This window comes from Montipora foliosa, chromosome 12 (genome assembly GCF_036669935.1).
Source record: "Montipora foliosa isolate CH-2021 chromosome 12, ASM3666993v2, whole genome shotgun sequence".
Taxonomy (NCBI): Eukaryota; Metazoa; Cnidaria; class Anthozoa; order Scleractinia; family Acroporidae; genus Montipora; species Montipora foliosa.
Window position 1 is genome coordinate 35,133,369 of NC_090880.1, and position 14,811 is coordinate 35,148,179.

General features: G+C 41.5%; 2 protein-coding genes across 2 annotated transcripts; both read left to right on the plus strand.

Annotated features, from left to right (window-relative positions):
* The first annotated feature begins 6,131 nt into the window (after positions 1-6,131).
* Positions 6,132-12,675, plus strand: LOC137979070 (uncharacterized). The gene is made up of 2 exons (XM_068826237.1): positions 6,132-6,404; positions 9,770-12,675. The coding sequence occupies exons 1-2, from the start codon at positions 6,374-6,376 to the stop codon at positions 10,264-10,266; spliced, it is 528 nt and encodes a 175-aa protein (XP_068682338.1). The 5' UTR covers positions 6,132-6,373; the 3' UTR covers positions 10,267-12,675.
* A 72-nt stretch (positions 12,676-12,747) lies between these two features.
* On the plus strand, positions 12,748-14,756 carry LOC137979069 (E3 ubiquitin-protein ligase RNF217-like). The gene has a single exon (XM_068826236.1). It carries the CDS (start codon positions 13,619-13,621, stop codon positions 14,468-14,470), a length of 852 nt encoding a protein of 283 aa, XP_068682337.1. The 5' UTR covers positions 12,748-13,618; the 3' UTR covers positions 14,471-14,756.
* The last annotated feature ends 55 nt before the right edge of the window (positions 14,757-14,811 follow it).

The window sequence follows — 14,811 nt, forward strand, 5'->3', positions numbered from 1 at the left end:
AAGAGGATAACGAGATTTATATTGGCAGATTACCTGTTCTCTTACTACTAATGTCAAACTCTACATCTCTATGCAATAAGCACATTCAAAACTTCCTCATATTACTTTATAAGAGTATGTTTTTGTTTTGTTTTTTTGTTTTTTTTAAAGAGTTTTTCTGCCTATACTATGAAATGTTTGAGCTTCGGTTCACTGTACATGAGGAAGTAATTAGGAATTAGGAATGCCTTATTGTTGAAGCCCGCGATAAAGCCACATTTGTGTCTTGTCAAGTTTATCGGCTTTATGGTACCATTCCTGATTGCAATCAAGAAGCGATTATGGTCCCTGATGCCAATGAATATCTCTCACCATTCCCTTTTGAAGAAAGGAAATTCCCGCCACTGATCTAATGTGGTCCGATCTCAAATGCACGAACTTTGATCACGTTCCGAGAAGTCACTTTCACCTTCACGGTCACGGTATTTCATTTGTGTGGGAACTCCAGGAACTCATTAAATTGCTCCAGTGATTGTTGCCGAGGGCGAAAATCTGGAACACGTGGCAGCAGATGCCCACCACAAAATCACGAGTTCTGATTCAGTGATGTTGGAAATTTATCCCATGACATCCATGGAGATTGACGGCAAGAGTTACTCTGTGTTAAACATTCATTTTGAGACTTGCTACCCAATGTCACCAAAATATCCCTTGTGGATTCATCCACGTAATGATGAAATTATCAAACTCAAGCCTAAGAGGCTTCTAGTGCATGAACTTCAAGTCCATGAACAGTTTAAGAAAAGATGTGGATACCAAAGCACTGTCAAACTAAAGCAAGTTTCTGCAGGGCTGTAAGCTAATGCTCAAAGGGAACTAGTTTCAATTTTTTCACACTATGACGCCGAGGTTACCTCCTGCATGTTTGACAACTCAAGACTCCTCTGGTCTCTCACTGATTCGTCATGCAGCTATGTTTAACAGGCCACAAACAGGGGTGGATCCAGAAATTCCAGAAAGAGGGGGCCTAAGAAATTACGGCGGGAGCCGTCCCAAAACTTAAGGCTTTGAGATTTATGCCTCTCGACCACCTACTAGAACAGATTTCTTGTTTTCTCGGTCAGTGGAACTTCTAGAAGAGAAATGAATGATAATCGAGCTTGCTCGTGGTCAATAAACCACGCTAATACTTGGCACAAAACAACTTGTCAACTTACCATTAAAGCAAAAAGGACGTTTTCCGTGTTTCCATAGCCTCATCTAAACACGAGGGGAAGTTGGGAGAACTTGAGACAGTTATGCAAACCCAAGACGCAGTCGAGGGTTTACATAACTGTCGCCGAATTCTCCCAACTTCCCCGAGTGTTTAGATGAGGCTATGGAAACACGGAAAAAAATCCTTTATTGCTTTTAAAAAATATTTCTCAAAGATAATTCGACAAATGAAGGAAAATGCTGGTTTTTTTAGTTTTAGATTCAAAACGCGCGTCTGATAACACATAACCAATCATAGCCGTATTTCTCATCATCTCATGTTAACACATGTTTACTTTCGGCAAGACAAACCGAGGCACCGACATAGATTACACATAGATTACACATAGGTTACACGGGGCACTTTTACCGCGGTAAATGACCCTTTTACCCCGGGAAACTGCATTTAGTGCGTGTGACCGACATTTCCCATTGTAAATTTCCCGCGGTAAATTTCCATGGATACGTCAAAAAGATCACACGAAGCGCCCATGACATTTAACGTGGTAAGTTGGAAGGGTGTTTTGATGTCCGAGGTGCAAGAGCCTGATGAAGTTGTGATTAAATTTCCCGCCAATGAGTTGCGTGAGATTTTGGTTTTACCTCAGTAATCTTCGTAACGTGTGACCGCTGGTTAACAGTATACTAAGACCCAAGTGTGAGGCACCGCGGGATAATTAACTACGGGAAATGGAGTTTACCATGGTGTGTGTAACCGCACCTATGGTGATCAGTGCAGAATTATTTGTCAGTGTGATTTTAAAGTTAAATTTGTAACGGCAGCTTGGTTGTGTTTCTTCCGAGAATTTGCTTAAACCATCGAAAAGAATAGATACTTTCGGACAAATTCTACCGAACTGATATTTGCAGAGCGGTTGGGATAGAAGTTGTCGAAAACAACAGCAAATTTTCATAAGGTGTATGCCATCTGTGCGCTCATAAAATACGAAATTTAGGAACATGAGTTCGATGAGTCGTAAGGCCGCTAAATGCAAAACTCCACCAGAGCATACTATGAAACAATTCAAGAGGTTTTAGTTGCGATTTTTACTGCAGTAAACTTGCAGGGATTTCAGCGCGTTTGCTGTCTATTTCTTGGTGCAAAGTGGTTGACGAAATGAATCGTACTAAATCGATACGAAATTACAAACCTGCTCGATACTTTGATAATCCACAGTTTTCGGTCAAATCGTCACGAATTCTTAAATGAAATCTGAAAACCCTGGACAAACTATCAAACAAAGTTGGCTCCAACATGCAACATTGTTGGAAGTAAATCCTGAGGTTGTGGCAAAACACCGTCCAACATTGCTTGACGAAAATGATTCAAGTTCAAGTTGGCGCTAAAACTGACTGAAAGAAAACCGCTCGTAGCGTTTACGCTACTGGGGCTGTTGAAGGACAGAAATGACCGATTGAAACCAGGAAAAACCAAAGAAGGATTAAGAGAACTTGTAGGGTACTGTTCAGGGCATGATACATCCACGTTTAGGAGGTGATGAGAATGAGCCCGGATCAATGTACAGAATTTACAAACGCTATTGAACCAGGCATCTCCAAATGGGTGGTGAACGGTGAACCGCTTAGTCCAGCTGAAAGGCTGTTTATCAACAACCACGACGGCCTTTTGGTCCTCGTCCGCCATCTTCGTTGAAAATGATGCTAAAAGCCCAGGCTTGAAAATAAGACAGCGATTCGTGATTGGCTAGCAGGACACAACTTTGATGGAGGGACAAAACGCTGCAACATTGTTGTGTCGAGCAGAATTGTTGGTCGTTATGTTAGATCTGTTAGATGAAAAGCAAACTCTATCCAACACTTGATCTAACAAAAATTTTTGGACGAAAGTCTTCCAACTTGGGCGGCCAAACGATCGAACAATGTTGGATCCAACAAAGTTGGAGTGTTGCCAACTTTTTTCGATAGTTCGGGCAGGTCTTAAAAATGCTCTAAAAATCGAATGACTTTGTGCGAAGGAGCCGCTTTCTTCTCACAATAAGAGAAGATTTAACAATTGTCTTCATCTTGTCTCAGTTCATATAGGACTCAAGCTTACATTGGGCAAGGTAAGCAGAGAAATTGACGAATACAGTTTATTTCCTTGATCCTGAAACAGATGGATTCTGATAGTTCGAAGGCATTTAACAATTTACCCTGCGTAAATATAAAGTATATTTTACAAGCGAACGAAAAGCTAACTTTAATCCAGTCCAAACTTTCGTCGACAATATAAAGCGCAGCCAAAGTTTTGTTAAATAACGAATTGCTTTTTTAGTGAATTATGGAAACGCTTTATCCATAGCGGCTTCTGCCGCCTCTGAGCCGACGCGTTGAAAACGGCTTTTGAACCTAAGGAAAGATCTCCTCCGTTCTCATCTGCATTGCGCCTCATTGTGTAGTGCGGTAAATAATGTTGAAGAGTAACTGCAGAATACCCCGCCACATCGAGAGTATTAAGTAGCTGGCTACGCGGTACGCGGTACGCGGAAAGAATTAAAGTCAAGATGGCGAAGTATCTTAAGTAGCTGGCTACGCGGTACGCGGTACGCGGAGAGAATTGAAGTCAAGATGGCAAAGTATCTGAAGTACCGCGTACGCGGTACGTGGAAAATTTAAATTCTAGTGTACCCTTTATTTTACGGTTCGGGTAACTAGAATTTTTAACGAGATCGTGTGAAGAATATAGCACTCGTTTCCCGATTAACCCTAAGCTTTCGTTTCAGAAATTAGGCCTAAGAACTCTTTACATGTCTTGGAAGACATGTCTTAGAAGACATGTCTTGTCGCTTGCATGTGGGAGGCGCGGTGGCCTCATGGTTAGTGTGCTCGACACCGGATCGAGTGGTCTGGGTTCGGGGCCTGGCCGGGGACATTGTGTTGTGTTCTTAGGCAAGACACTTTACTCTCACGGTGCCTCTCTTCACCCAGGTGTATAAATGGGTACCGGCGTAATGCTGGGGGTAACCCTGCGATGGACTAGCGTCCCATCCAGGGGGGAGTATAAATACTCCTAGTCGCTTCATGCTACAGAAACCGGAGATAAGCGCCGGCCTGATGAGCCTTCTGGCTCGTAAGCAGAGACTTTACTTTTTTTTTTTTTTTTTTTACTGATTAAGCCTAAGCGCTCGTTTCAGTATTAGGCCTAAGCACTCTTTTAAAATTTTAGCTTTACCCTAACCCTAACCCTAACCGAACCGTAAAATGAAAGCTAAAATTTTAAGAGTGCTTAGGCCTATAAATCACTGAAACGAGTGCTTAGGCTTAATCAGTAAACGTGTGCTATATTCATCACACGATCGTGTTAAAAAGCGTAGTTTAAGCGAACCGTGAAATGAAATCTTAAATTTGTAAAGACATGTAAAGAGTTCTTAGGCCTAATCATAGTTAGTTAGTAACCCTAACCCTATGGCCTAATTTCTGAAACGAAAGCTTAGGGTTAATCAGGAAACGAGTGCTATATTCTTCACACGATCTCGTTAAAAATTCTAGTTACCCGAACCGTAAAATAAAGCTAAAATTTTAAAAGAGTGCTTAGGCCTAATACTGAAACGAGCGCTTAGGCTTAATCAGTAAACGAGTACTATATTCAGCACAAGATCTCTGTTGTCAGGTTTTTAATACTGGTGACGCGCGCTCTTCCGAGTCCACAGTTCCTGTCTCTTGTCTGTCGAATTACTTAGGCTTTGACGCTTAATTAAAGAACGAGGAATGCACAATACTGTGTCTTTATTAATTATCACAGCTTACCGCGTACCGCGTACCGCGTAGCCATCACAAATAACATTGCTGCACCATTTTGAATTCATTTGTTTATAACGCTCTTCCGAGTCCACAGTTCCACAGTCTCTTGTCTGTGGAATTACTTAGGCTGACGCTTTAAGCCTAGTTTTCATATGTCGGGAAAATCCCAGACGACAGGGGATTTCGCATTTTCCCGACCGTCCCAGATTTTGCCGACTAATGAAAACCATAAATCGTAGACATCCCCGATAATCTGGGATGGTCGGGGACGAATCGGGAAAATAGAAAGCGTTTCTATTTTCCCTACGCTTCCCAGATTTTTGCGATCGTCGGCGATGATTCCCGACATATGAAAACTCAAATTTGTACTGTCGGAGACGTCGGCGATGGTTTTAGCTCGTTACCAATCCTCTAAATTGCAAATTGCAAGGTTTGACGAACTGTTGGTTTGGCGCATTTATCTGGGACAAGCGTCTGGCGATTTTCAGATATGTCGGCAAAATCTGGGACGGTCGGGAAACTGCGAAATCCCCGATCGTCTCGGATTTTCCCGACATATGAAAAGTAAGCTTTAAGAACGAGGAATATCACGGCGTACCGCGTAGCCAGCGCATAGAACATCGCTGCGCCATTTTGAAATATAGTTGATTTGGAATTTAGTCCAAGTGGCGGGGTATTCTACAGTATTGTGCATTCCTATTTCTGGGTACCGCGTACTGCGTACCGCGTAGCCGGCTACGTGGAATATAGTTCGAGTGGCGGGGTATTCTGCAGTTAACCGGAGAGGAGAATCTCCTTTGGTGGATATCGTCCAATCAGTCCAGCTTTTCATTTAAATCACAAGCTGTCATTCCCACAGAATTCACTTCAACCACTTGATCGCGTATGATGCTTTGTAATGAAAAAATCACGATACTCGAGAAGTCTGTTTTATTTCGAACTCCGCTCATCATGACAAACATCTGAAAAATTAAGCTTTTTTGAATCCTGTTGGCAAAACGGCCATTACATCTATACCATTAAAAAGATGGCGCATTACCAGTTCTTGTTCCCTTTTCAACGTAAAGGCAATACCCGATTCGTTCAACGCTCAAACACAATTCAAAACCTTCCACATCTTGTCTTTGTCACGCTAGAACAATAGTTTGCACGAAAATTTGTCACCTGTCAATCATTGTGATTGTGCCGCACCAATCAGAAGCCTCCGTTCGTTGGCGAACGGGTTTTTCAAAAATAAAGCATTCCCTCAGTCTCTTGCCCCAACTTTTGCGCGGCCAGTTGGCAGAAAATCGTTTGGGAGAGGAACGCTTGCTCCGCAGGGTAAAGTAATCGTTGAGTCCTCAACCACGACTTATTTTTCTCAGCTCTGCCACATCTATTTTTACTTCAAGCGGAAGTCATGGCTTCTAATTTTGCCTCAGAATTAGAAGGTAAGTGAATCAGTATCAAACATTTATCGGATTGGCCTGATCGATTCTTCTCGCGCTGATGAAAAGGCTCAGTCAATCGGCTGATTTTTTTTTTCGTCGCTGAAGATGATAAAACTTTGAATCAGATCATAGCATTATTTGTATTTTGGACTTTGTAGCCATCCAACATAACTTTGAAAATCTTGGAATCGTTATAGAGTTTGGTTGGGTTACTAGTGTCCTGGAATTTCAAATGAAAAAACACGGGTTCGAATGACCAGCAATCTGGCATTTCCATGTCGGATTCCTCAGGTGACCTCATGTTTGTTTCTTCATAAATTTGATTCAACGTATGCAATTCATAAGCCCTCGTTTTTCTATGTGATTTCCATATCTACTTTGATAACCTGCGATTTGACACGCGAAATTCTCGATCAAGGCGAAAGTCCAACCTTTAAAGTAATCATGATGTTTACATGCATTGAATGTGGACAAGAGGCTTGGGCAGGAGACCTTTGAACGTGACGGCTGTGGGATTAGGCAGCACCACAAATTTTGCACCGACATAGATGATAAAGTAAACATGATTAGCTATGGGAACTAGAAGTTGTAGTTCGAAATGAATGAGTTTGGAGGAAAGGCATAAAACTATCACTTAGAGTTTGAGGCCACCTGAGCGCAAACAGTCATAGGGCAAAGCGACCGACTCGCGAGAGGTTCAATTCTTTGAATGCACTCACGTGATCAGACGGCCATAATCACGTTATTTAAGTCTCAAGGTTATTTAGCCGAGCACGAGTGCTCTACTAATTGGAGAGACTACAAATTAACTGAAATCAGATCAAATCAAAACAAATGTTGGTTTTCGAGGAGTGGGAAAAACCAGAGTACCAGGGGAAAAAGCTCTCGGAGAAGAGTAGAGAACCAACAAACTCAACCAACGCACTGCACCAGCCCTGCTACCATAACAATAGAAAAACGTAACTGACATTTTGCATAATTACATGGCCGTCGTGACGCCAGTTGTAAGCAAAAAATAAAGATTGTGGGGGGATTTTTGCCGAAATAATCACTAAAGCAATAAAGATGTGTACATAGGGAGCAAGAAGAATAGTTTTGAGGAAAGTAAGGTTACGAGCTTCCTGGCGTGCATTTTAAAACCCAGGAAAGCAGGAAATTTCTAACATAGAACGCTCAGAAACGCTGTTTCCAGTGTCAATTTCCCAGGCAAGGCTGGAGTTCGCTCAAATTCTCGTTAAAGTGAAAATAAAACAAACCCTTTCAAAAAAAACCCCTGAAATCAGTACCGAATATGAAATGGGCGCTGTGAGTAGACGGTTTGATCATGGCGGACACGATGGTGTACCAGTCGAAATAGAAACTAAAGGAAACGCAATGTCAATTTTTACCGCAATATGGCCATTGTTTTTTGAAAATGTAACTTGCTGCAAGGGATGAAGGTTTTCAGTCTTGAGTAACGTGAATAACATAACCACTAATGTTGCATGGTTTAATGTCAATGCTTTATTTAGACGTCCTTGGTCTGGATTACATAATCGCAGTTATATGATTAAATGACCAAATGAAAAGTAAGAAACAGAAGTGTTAAAATCTGACCGCATGAAGGAACTGAAACGGTGTCGCGGTATTATTAATGATAGGTACATTGAGTGAAAAATTTGTGTTGAAAACTCTTCTGGTAACAAAATTAGAATTCGGAAATGTTGAGAATATCCTCAACAATGCAACTACCCATAACATGATTTTTCATCTTTAATTAAGAGTTTCCTTTGTTGCGATAATTTATTCGAAAGTGATGTCTGGCTGCGCAGTGCCCGTCAATATACCCAAATGAAACCGTCCGTTCGCGACTCTTTTAATAACCAAACCTAAAGATTTACCTTGTTGTGATAAGATAATTTAGTCACTCTCCGGCTCACTTGTGAGAAAACAGACTTGGTTAAGAAGATGCTCCAATGCTGGATTGCACGGCATGTGATGTGTGACGCACCGTGACATATGACGAGAGTGCGCTCGTAAGTAGTATTTAATTCGCAATTATTCCATCTTCTTCTCTCTGAACAATTCGCGCGAAATACAATTTATTACTTCGATCCCTCTCACACAAAAAATAAAGGTACGTCACCATTACCCAAGAATTACTTGCGGGACGTATTTGGAGGTGAAAACGTCACTATAACCTGATTATTCCGTTCGCGCTTCCAGCTTTCTCAAGTCGAGATTTTTCCTTACAATACACACTACATATACAATACCAGAAGCTCATGGGGTTTTTTGAGTTTAAAAATTTCCAAGTGCAGCTCACTCTTATTTTTGTCCATATTTGGGCATAAAATTGTTGTCCGAGAAAATCCCCAGCTTTGTTCCAAGGAAAAGAGTTGCAAGTTACACGCTTCCAAATCATGTGCTTCTGTTAATACTGTATCACTGTAACTCTATATACGCGCAAGCTACAATACACCTTATTCCAAAATGGCCGCTGATTTATGCGCATACAAATTGGCCCTTGTTGCCTCGTTCAAGATAAAATATTCTTTTGAATTTTAAGCTTAAGAACGAGGCATCAAGGAATAATTTGAATAAAAACAAAAGAATATTTAAATGGAGGCCATTTTGGAATAAGGTGTATGATGCCTCCTCAAATCCCTGTAGGGGCAATGAATGTCATGCTATGTGTCACGTTTGTAGCCTTTGTGTGACTTCTTGGTCCGCATGACCAAACTATATGTAGATAATGAACTTTGGATCTGTCATTGTTTTGGCTAGGGTTTTTTTCTTTGGCAGATTATGGCACTATGTAACTAACTTAAATTTCTCGTTGGACTGATGAACGAGGTTAAACTAATAAATTGAGTTATCTATATTAAATCACAAAATAGCGATCTCTTCCCCAGAGTCCGCTTTTCTGTTGGCACCAAGAACACGGATTTCTGGCCACTTCCAATTTATGCGCAGTCGTAGTTAAGGTCCATTTTTGTAACAGTTGATAACCACTGTTGATTCAAATTTCTGAGGGTGCGTACACGAGCCGGGATGCGCCATCAGTTATTCACTTTAGAAGACGCAAATTTTTGAAAATAGTAGTTTAATCTCTAATAGCGACTACGAGAGCAAGTGTAAACCTGGAGTCGAGTTGGCATGTCGTCGGTCCTCGCTCCCCGGAAAGTCGAATCCTCTCAAAGACTCAGCCTTAGTTGACAAATATAACAACTGGGCGAAGAACGTCCAAAGCTAGCAACGTTTTAAATTCACGTGTTGACTTCATATCATTTTCTTTGGACTTAGAATTCTGTTTCGTCGCAAATCAATGCCTGACAGGCTGTTTCTTGGGTTCCAGACTCCAAACTTTATTTTCTTTTTCCTAGATTTAGTTGAGGATGTTGATGACATCAAAGGAGTTGTTTCGCTGGACAGTGTACTCCCTGATCCGAAAGAGGTGACGAAACTAGTAAAACAAATTGTAATGGAAGTCCTTAACGGAGACGATGTCAAAGCTGCCGCAATCCAGTTGAGCCAAGTTGCACTCAGTGATGTTAGAACAGTACAAGCGATAGCAGAACTGGCAAAGAACACGCTATCAGACCTAATAACCAACGAAGAAACCTTGATCTGGGTTCGTGATTATACGAAAACGTTGGTACTTGACCAGAACACGATTGATGCCTGTAAAGTTCTTCTTGAAAATATTGTCAGCGTCCCGGAGGTACAGAATTTCATGGCGGAGGCCTTCAGCAAGATTTTAAAGTCACCCATTGTCACAGACAGCGTAGCTGAGCTGTGCAGGTGTGTCGCGTGGCAATTGCTGTTGTTTCTGTGGAGCACTATGAAGAGTTGTACTCCCAGATGGTTGGTTAAGAAATGATGGCCCCCAGAGGGTGGGGAGGGACATTTACTGCTCTTGTATTTCTGGCTTCAATTTAATGCCCGCGTTGTTAATGAAGGCAGATTTGTCTTTTTTCACGTACACTTTTTGACACCTTTTGTAACAAAAAATTCGTCTTCATTCCATCAAGGCTGAACTAAAACTGAACATATTTGATGTCTTTTCATGTTTTGAAGCCGAAATATTCTAAACAGTGTTTTAAATAGTGTCACGGGTTTAAACATTGCGCTGCCAACAAACCTTTTAAAGGACAATAGTACTTAATGTTATGCCAAATTACTTATGACATACCTCCCTGGTTGGACTAAGATGGGTTCTTGAAATTGAAGGACATGCCTTCCCACTCGAAGACGAGCATTTGATTGAACGGAAAGTATGTATTGTGGCATGGTGTGTTTTTAGCTTCGTTTTTAATCCTGATACGTTAGTCTTTGACTGTTCTTACAACAAATGTCATTTTTAAAAGAAAAAAAAGTTGATTAATTCACTTTCTCAATTTCAGGATAAGGATCTTAAGTTTTCCATCTTTATCGTAAGGGCGGCAAGTCTACCTTTCAAACAACAGAGGCCACATGTACATGTTTTAAACAAGAAACGGCCTGAAAGCTCAAAGCTCGGCTGAAAGCTCAAATAATACATTAGCTTGCAATGTGAAAGCACGATTAAAATAAAACCAATTAACTTTAAAAATGTACATTAAAAAGTCACTCACCACAGAAGGCCTAGCTAATTGTTTAATGCATTGCAAGAATGTCAGTCTCCTCGACTTAAGCCGCGGCTACACGAGCGATTTTTGTCTCGCGCCGGTGATGCGATTTTTTTCAGATTTTGTCGCGTCGCCTGCGCGCCAGGGTGGCTACACTTGTGACAAATTTTGGCGACAAATTGAAGGCCGCGCGAATTGCATACTTCAAGAGACCTGGGCACTATAAACAGAGATTCCTACTTTAATTTCATTGGCTAAATAGAGGGTCTCAATGGGGTTAACCGTCAACCGTCAAATGGCCCAAAACTTGACCGTCAACCGTCAAAAACGGAATATTAATACCGTCAACCGTCAAATGAGCGAGCCAAAATTAGGCGTCAAATTTCTCAGATATCCTTAAACGATCGAGACCGATTGACTTGAATGGGGTCAAGCCAAGCTGTTAATAATTGATCATTTTAATATATCACAGAAATACATATTTTTACTTGTAGTCTCAAGTAAAACCGGCTAGCGACAGAACTGACTTCCGTCGGTTAACACTTCCGGTGTCGTAATACGTCCAGCGGTAAGGGAGGTGATGTAATTACGCTAATAATACACATAGTTGACATAGTTGAAGACCAATAACCTTATTTTTAGTGAACAAATTATAGGATTAAATCCAGTATTCAAATATGAGAAAAAACATATCGTTTTATTAAAACTTACAGTCAAATTTGTGCTTTAAATTCGTGTGATAAACGTCATTCCGAAAAATTAACCGTCAACCGTCAAATGACCTAAAATTTAACCGTCAACCGTCAAAACGACTTATTTTTAACCGTCAACCGTCAAAGAGACCTCCCCCATTGAGACCCTCTAAATAGTCTTTAGTCGCATCGCCAGCGCGGGCAAAAAGTTGCAGGGTGGCTACACGGGCAACTAGCTCTGCGATTTTGTCGCGAGAGTTTCAACTCTGGCGACTTTTTCTTGCGATTTTTTCACCCGTCGCGTGTGATTTTCATGTCGCGCTGGCGACGCGACAAAGTTTGAAAAAATCGCATCACCAGTGCGAGCAAAAAATCGCTCGTGTAGCCGCGGCTTTAAGTTTTCAAACATTTCGTAAGCGAAAATTGCATGAGCGTACTACAGTAAAAATTTAAAATAAGGGATCTGTGAGCCAACCCAGTCAGGTATGAAACAATAAAGACAATGACAGCGGCAATGTCAACAAAATATCAGTTCAAAACGTAATTTAGCGTTATCGTGTTCAAGTATAGCCTCGATTTCCGCCGCTCACACGAGTTGTATCCTCCCCGAGAAGAGACGCCGTGATTTCGGGAGTGAGCGCCGGCTTATTTCCCGAAACAGCGGCTGGTACAGTTCAAGTATCTTAAGGCTGGTTTACACGGTGCGACTTGTCGGCCCGATTTTTGGCGGCGGCTTTGAAAAAAATCGGGCCGACATAAAAAATCTGTTGTAATTATGTTCAAGTATCTTATGACTGGATTGAAGCGAACTATTTTGAAATGTAGATAGATGAACGAGTCACCATTGTATGCTAACGTTGTTGCCATAACCTCAAATTTCACACTATTTTGTTTTGCAGAATGAACTAAAATGAGTGCCTTTCTTATAAGGAATGATTTCGTCGCTATAACTCCTTAATTTATCCTCGTGACGGGATGTGTGGATGATTGTGTGACAACAAGTTACACACAATCTCGTTCCCAGAGTCTTTGTTCCCTTGACGAGCCGTCGTCAATGAGAGACTCTGGTCAAATCCGTTTTTACATTTGGTTCCTGAAACCAATCGGAAGGAAAAAGATTGCATCCTTCGAATTGCACACTATATTATTTAAGGCCTCATATTGAGCTTCCATTAGGGAGAGTTCAGATTGCCCTAACCTCTCGAGAGCGTAGTCCAATGCGTTGTGAAAGTGCTCTTCTTTAGCGTAAGAAGAAGCCAAGTATATTTCCGCGCCTGGTCAGAAGACTCTTCACGCACGCACAGTTATTCAAGGGGAACTATAGATTTGTGGTTCCGGTCTTGGATTATTCCTGAGCCTCCGTCGCCCGTTCCGCTGGACAAGGGTAACGGAGATAAAAAAGATAAAAGACCTTCGAATAACGAAAAAAGTAACAAAGGTCTTTTTTGGTGCAATTATACACCACAAATTGAAGTCCAAACGATCCAATAGCATAACACTCGAAGAACAATTAACCACAGGTACCCGATCCAAGCTGCTTATGACCCTGTTAAAAATTAAAGCGGTTGTTTGAGTCTTGGGAGGTTTGTTGCAGTTAGGAAACATTCAAAGGCGTAAAAGGGCAACAAATTACACGACGAAAACCAGAACATTGACTCGTCTCATTTGACATCAACTTTTCCTTTGCCATCGAGCTGTGCTGAATCTGCTGGATCCTCGACAGTTTGTTTCGCCAGGTTTCAGCGTCTTTTGAGTACCATTTTGAGTCTTTTGATAGTGCTTTGAACTGGATAACTGGAAGTCGATATCGTGTGAACTTAATGTGGAGAGGAACAGTCGAAACGATTACATAAATTGAGTTTGACAGCAAACACGCCTTGTTCTGTTCGCCACTGGATCGTCAAAATTTTGAAAGATCACTCTTTTCGACAACATGAGCAACGCCGAAGACAGTTTAATTAGTTCAAGGACTGGTTTTAATCGCAGCAATGTGGATCTACCTCAATCATGTTGCATCTGTTTGGAAAATCTCGTCAGAAATAGAGCGAGCATTCATTGCGAATGCGACGCAGTAATTTGCGATTCGTGTCTCGGTGCCTACATCAGACTGCAAATAACCGATGGAAAGTGGAAGCTGGAATGCGCAAACTGCAAATCTATGTTGTCAAAACATTTAATCCAGAAATCCCTACAAGGTTATCCGTTGCTCCAAGAACATTTTAACCGTCTTGTGGTAGAGGCACAGATAGATCCTTTGGCGAAAACTTGTCCAAACTGCCGTGCACGAAACCGCGTGAAAAACCAGCGAGCAAAACAAATATGGTGCGCTGAATGTCATTTTAGCTGGTGTTTCCAATGTCACGCCCCATGGCACAAAGGGTTGAGCTGCAAAGATTTCAAACGCGGTAGCAAGATGTTCAGAGAGTGGACAAAGAATACAACAGAGGGCGTGGTCAACGCTCGTCCTTGTCCCAAATGTAAAGTCTTCATTCAAAGGTCAGAGGGGTGTGATCACATGTCATGCCCTCGTTGTCGAACACAATTCTGCTACCTGTGCGGCGATAGAATCATTACAAGCAAACTGTTCGGGGGGCATTGGAGTATTTACAGTGTTTTAGGATGTAAATATATTTACAAAAAGAACAATCCCTTGCAGAGAAAGGTCGTTAGGGGATGTCTGCTAGGGGTTGTATTATCGTCTCTACCAGTTATAGCTGTGGTGGTTGTAGCTGCGTCACCGGTGCTGGCGATTCTCAATTTGCACAAGTGCAAACGTAAACAATAGATTTTCCGAGGTAATAAGATTAGTAGTAATCTTGGAGTATTGGGGTGCGTTTGACAGTCGCTTTGAAAGCAAAGGGAAGGGTAGGGAATTTTTTTTTTTTTTACAGGAACAAGCAATCATGAGGTGCGCGATCGTGATTTGCGCATATTGACCGATCGACAGCGAGTTCAATATAGGTAGGCCGAGATTTGAGATTACGCTGTAACGATCGAATGGTCGAGGTTATTAAGTTGTTTATTATATGGCTATTTAGTTGTTTATTATATTTGCATAATCCATAATAGGCCTGTGGGCATTACGGGAGAATAATGCCCTTGCGCTTAGTTGCTCTCAGACAATCA